The 5,920-nt window shown below is 36.7% G+C and overlaps 1 protein-coding gene across 4 annotated transcripts in view; it reads right to left on the bottom strand.

Moving 5' to 3' along the window:
• Nucleotides 1-5,920, bottom strand: part of LOC107660220 (calcium uptake protein 1, mitochondrial-like) — an 80,630-nt gene that overhangs the window by 2,950 nt on the left and 71,760 nt on the right. For all 4 annotated transcript variants that reach the window (XM_016449481.1, XM_016449482.1, XM_016449483.1 and 1 more), the window contains 2 exons: nucleotides 4,860-4,968; nucleotides 106-195 (listed from right to left, as the gene is read on the bottom strand). In XM_016449481.1, coding sequence (XP_016304967.1) covers nucleotides 106-195; nucleotides 4,860-4,968 — 199 coding nt within the window. The remainder of the gene's footprint in view (nucleotides 1-105; nucleotides 196-4,859; nucleotides 4,969-5,920) is intronic.

Here is a 5,920-nt window from a genome sequence, read left to right as displayed (position 1 = left end):
GCCCCAAGAAGCTGTGGTTTACAGTGAATTTATAACAGCTAAGGGGCGTTGTTATAAATTCACTGTAAACCACAGCTTCTTGGGGCTTATTGCTTTAATACTCACCGTCAGAGTCGAAGAGTGCAAACACCACGTCACACACGTGGTCGGACAGCTCTACCTTGGCCACGGTGCGGGCCACCTGCTTCATGGTGGCTGTAGAGAGAATAAGAGAACAAGAGGAGTAGAGTGATGAATGAAGAGGGAACTGGAGCTTCACCAACAGTGTGCCTGAGCTTGAGTACTGGATACTGGCCGGTGTCTTGATGGGCTTGATCAATACACACAGAGGACATCTCACCAGATAGGACAAGAACACAGAAGAGGATAGAAACAGAAGAGGAGGGTGAACCAACTGCAGGATAAAGATCAAATCTAGGAGGAGGTGGGGTGTCCATCTCTAATTAATGACCTTTAGAGGAAAAACCAAAATATAAATCCGCACAAAATGTCTTCAGGTTGCAGATCACACTGGCCAATGTTAACATTCCACTCAACACACTTCAGATGAATCATGTCATTGTTATTTCTCACAACACATTGATATAGTCAAAAATGACTGTTAACACATCATTAATAAAATATGCTAAATGCAGTTCATGTTTTCTACACACTTTTCAACCACACTTCCTTTCTCTAAAACTCCATCCTCCATATCAGTAAACCTAGACAGACAGGGTTTCTTATACAAGCCTGAGCTGCTCCCCTGACCTTGACAGAGTCTTGTGCTGCACAGAGACAGAAGTGATAGTGAGGAAGTGGGCTCTATTCTAAAACTACTCAAAAAAGGATCAACTATAAATATACAATTATTTAAAATAATTAAATCCAGTGTTGTTGTTATTAACTAAAAACGTCTCGGTTACGTATGTAACCCTCGTTCCCTGAAGGAGGGAACGGAGACGTCCCGACGAATTGGGATCTCGCAATTCGTCGGTCACGACGCGACTCGTAGTGACCGACTGAAAGGGAACTAAAACTAACCTAACGTTTAAAAAAAAATGAAAATCAGAAATGCTGCCTTGACAAGTAACTGAAAAAAAGTTTAGGACGTAATAAAAAATACTAAAACTGAAATAAAAATAAATAGAATATTAAATAGAAACTGATTTAAAAAAAATTTAACAAAATGACAAAAGCACATAAAATTACTAAAACTAAACTGAAAATAAAACAAAAATTATAGGAGCTAATTCAAAATATGAATACATACAGGTGCATCTCAATAAATTAGAATGTCGTGGAAAAGTTCATTTATTTCAGTAATTCAACTCAAATTGTGAAACTCGTGTATTAAATAAATTCAATGCACACAGACTGAAGTAGTTTAAGTCTTTGGTTCTTTTAATTGTGATGATTTTGGCTCACATTTAACAAAAACCCACCAATTCACTAGAATTTATTTAATACACGAGTTTCACAATTTGAGTTGAATTACTGAAATAAATGAACTTTTCCACGACATTCTAATTTTTTTGAGACTAATAATAATTGAGATGCACCTGTACTATAATACTATATAATATTCCTGTAGCTTAAACAGTAGAGCATTGAGCTATCAACACTAAAGTCAAGGGTTCATTGCATGAACTGATAAAATGTATACCTTCAATGCAATTTAAGTTGCTTATATAAAAGTGTCTGCCAAATGCTTAAATGCATAAGTGCAATATAAATAATACTAAAATAACAATTTGATTTTATAATTTGATTTTGTGCCATATATATTTATTCTTTAAGTATTGCCACTATTCTTTTTTCTGTTTTCTTTACATACATGCTGCCTACGTAGAACGTTCCAAATCAGTGACTTTGCGGTTACATTTCAGTTAGACTGAAAGGTACAAGAACAAGTCAGCTTACTAGGTGTAGGAACACGTTAAATATATGTATATATATATAAATAAATAATTTAAAAAAAATCTTGTACAATACCTTCAATTATCATCAAAGATTAAGTACAACAACCACCTTAAGACAACCTACTACCAACCAACAATTCTGTTTATAATTGTGAATATATGTTGTTCTGCACATCTCTTATAGTGAAAGAGTGAGAAAACTGCCTGTTGGGAACATAAAAGAAGGTCATTCATTAGTGGACACAGGAACAGGAAGGGTGAGGGAGAATCCAGACAGGCAAAAAAGCATCCACCACAGTCAGTCTTCCAGACAGCCTTGAGATCAGAATACAGACGAGAGAGAGAGAGCGATTCTGAAGATGACAAGCTCATAAAAAGCCTCTTTTGTCTTCTTAGGGTCAGAGTTTCTGGATATTATGGGCTAGAGATCAGAGAGATGGACAGAGAAATGAAAGAGACACGGAGTTATAATCCTACAGCGAGAGGAATCAATCGTGAGATATGTGACCCTAGACCACAAAACCAGTCACATAAGGGTCAATTTTTTCGAAATTGAGATGTATACATGATCTGAAAGCTGAATAGATAAGCTTTCCACTGATGTATGGTTTGTTAGGATAGGACAATATTTGGCCGAGATACAACTATTTGAAAATCTGGAATCTTAGGGTACAAAAAAATCTAAATATTGAGAAAATCACCTTTAAAGTTGTCCAAATGAAGTTCTTAGCAATGCATATTACCAAACAAAAATTAAGTTTTGAGATATTTACGGTAGGAAATTTATAAAATATCTTCATGGAACATGATCTTTACTTAATATACTAATGATTTTTGGCATAAAAGAAAAATCAATAATTTTGACCCATACAATGTATTTTTGGCTATTGCTACAAATATACCCCAGCGACTTAAGCCTGGTTTTGTGCTCCAGGGTCACATATGGCCTGTGAGGAAGTGTGTGGATGTACAGAGGGCAGCCCTGATTAGAGGTCGACCAATAGTGGATTTTGCCGATACCGATAGCTAGGTTGGACCACACTGGCCGATACCGATTAATTAACCGATTGTTTTAAAATTGATACTGAACAAAAACTAAAATAGTGCTTTATTAACAAAACCAGTACTGAACCATACTACTAGTAGTAGTAAAAATAATAATAATAATAGTAATAATAAATGTTGAAATTAACACACTCTAACAAGGAACAATACTTACACAGTGTATAATGACAGCAGACCCTTCTCAGCCGCTCCAGCAATGGACGCAACCCGGGAAAACTATCGGCATGGTTTTTTGACGATATCCGATAGTTCCAGCAATCAACTATCGGTGCCGATTAATCGGCAAAACCGATACATCGGTCGACCTCTAGCCCTGATGTAGTGCCACATGCTGTGAAGAGCAGAGACACTGGTCTCAACGCAGTACCACGTTTATTTTTACCTCAGATCACCAACTGTCACTCACAACTAATGATTTCCGACTGCTTTTGGAAACATGTCTGCACCTTTACACTTTATTGATAACTTGTGCCATTTGTGCAGCTTTTGGAATGATAAACTAGGTAAAAGAAAACCCTAGACTCGTTCTGAAGCAGGTAGCTAAACCCTATCTAGAGACCAGAATATATTACAGAGACTTGGGGTTGGATTTAAAATTTTTATTTATTTATTTTACTTCAACCAATTGGCAATAGATCGCAACAGTCAGGTTCCGGAAGTAAAAACTCCATTCATTTTCTCCATAGGGAAATTGTTTTTTAACAATAACTGAAAAACAGATCTGTTGTGAGCTCTGAGGCTGTTAATTGATTGTATGCGCTTTAGTTCATTTTTTTTTTTTTTAGTTAATTTTAGTTAATTCATTAATTCAAAAACTTTTTTTTTTTAATAATTGTGATTAATAGTGGAATTCTTGGTAAAAAAAAAAAAAAACATTACCAATGATGCTGTACAAAAAATTCCACCAATCATAAAGTGCACCAAGAGATCTTTAGCTCCGCCCACAATCAAGTTGTCTCCATATGTGCTCAAAATACTAAAATATGTATATGTAAAATACAGTTCCTACAGTTATAACCAACAACGTTAAATCAATAGTTTTAGATTTCTCTTGTTTTTATTTTGTCATTCGCAATGCTTCATGGGATTGTAGTTCTTTTGCTCATTAAAGTCGTTAAGTACACAGTCTTGTACCTTTGCCTTTTTATCCAATTTCCAATTTATTTTATTTTATTTGCTTCAAATGAAAGTTTTTACTGTTGTGATTCTCCTCGTAGTCAGTCGGCTTAAAACTCAAACAAAAAATCTGGGAAAAATAATTCCGGAGCCAGCACCGCTGAAAAAGTGGGCGGGCACTAATGCACTCTATAACCCAGAACATTGTAGCAATGCCACATAGATCTTATCATCATTGCAGCTAGCATTGCACGAGCAAGCACAACTAAATTTTTCATTGTCCTCTTCAAAAACATTGTAAGCCGTCTCTGCACACAAGCTGTAAAAACTGTAACCCTGAACAGAAATCAAATACAAGCTGAAGGACTGGAAAAGTGATTGTATTTAAATGAGAAGGACATCTAATGATACTTAAGAGACTTTCTGCATTGCCTGAAAATGTCCAGGTAACAGAGAGAGAGGACTGTGTGCATGTGAAGAGCCAGCGGGAGAGAAGATTACTCAAGTACTGCTGGGAAGAGCGCCAGCTGCAGTGGCTCTGCTGATGGTGGGAGTGAGCGAGAGGGAGGAGACCAGGAACAGGTGATGCAACATCCTGGGAATTCTTGCATTGCAAAGTCAGTCTTGTAGCAGTCTCAGAGTCAGACAACATGCCCACGAACTGCCCACTGACGTATATCTCACACAAAACTGATTGCTTGACTGCAACACAACTTTACTCGGCTTCCACACTAAATGTTTACAAGGAACTTTGTGAGGGTGTGTGCATGTCTGTACCTTTATCTATAGAGGCGCCAGCCATGTGATAGAAACTCAATGCAGTGTCAACGTCATTGACGTTCTTCAGGAAGGTGAAGAAGTTCTCCACTTCTTCAAACGTGATGCCCTGTGCGAGAAAGAGAAATGGAGAATGCTAAAAAGATTCACATTCATTTAATTGAATTCTTTTATGACACATCTGGTCATTCAGCTCAGTTAGTAAAGACCGTTGAGAGAGTGAAATGAGAGTGACATGACATTAGCTCTCCAATAGAGGCGAGAAAAACATGCTGTGTTTGCACAGCATGCATAGAGTGTTGCATAGAGCCTGTAAATATAGTTTTAATATCCTCTTAAGAAGACGATAAAATTACAGAACGAGAGCGTTTGAGAGACAAATGCATAAAACAGCCCTATTGAGAGAGCACTCTTCAAACTCCAGCGTGCCGAAGTGCTCTCATGCTAATAAATGCTGCGGACGCAAAGCTCACACACCACATGTACTGAGAAACATTTCAGTAATGAGCCATTAAAACTCTGAATCCTGATGTATTCTTACTCGAGATAAAAATCAGGCTATAATTTGTTACTTATCAAATGATCCATTTGACCTACTGCTGATTGATTCACCTCTGTGATCATCTAATGACACTAAATGAACACTGTGGCATAAAAGATTAACAAGAAAAATTTAAAATGCCCCTTCAGGTCAAAAAGGTTACTGACCCCTGCTGTATATTAATGTCACATAATGAGGAATGAAATTTTCCTTGGGCTTTTAGGGGGTGGTGGGGCTTGACACATGATTTTAAATGATACTTTAATTAGACAAGTTATTTTAAATTTTATACAGTGTTAAAAACAATGTTCATGGCAGGGCGTTCAAAAAACATCACAAAGGATGATGCAACGCCTAAACGCATCTATCTGAATGTGTTTGACTATAGCGGTGGTGCTTTAAATTGGATGAATGTAAAAATTTATTTTTTTTAGACAATAGTTTTTGAAAGAAATTAATTCTTCAGCAAGGATGCATTAAGTTGATCAAAAGTGACAGTAAAGATTTGTACATTGTTTAC

Source organism: Sinocyclocheilus anshuiensis, unplaced genomic scaffold (genome assembly GCF_001515605.1).
Source record: "Sinocyclocheilus anshuiensis isolate Anshui unplaced genomic scaffold, SAMN03320099.WGS_v1.1 scaffold475, whole genome shotgun sequence".
Taxonomy (NCBI): Eukaryota; Metazoa; Chordata; class Actinopteri; order Cypriniformes; family Cyprinidae; genus Sinocyclocheilus; species Sinocyclocheilus anshuiensis.
The sequence above is the reverse complement of the archived record's forward strand: the minus strand, read 5'-3'. Positions and strand labels throughout refer to the sequence as shown.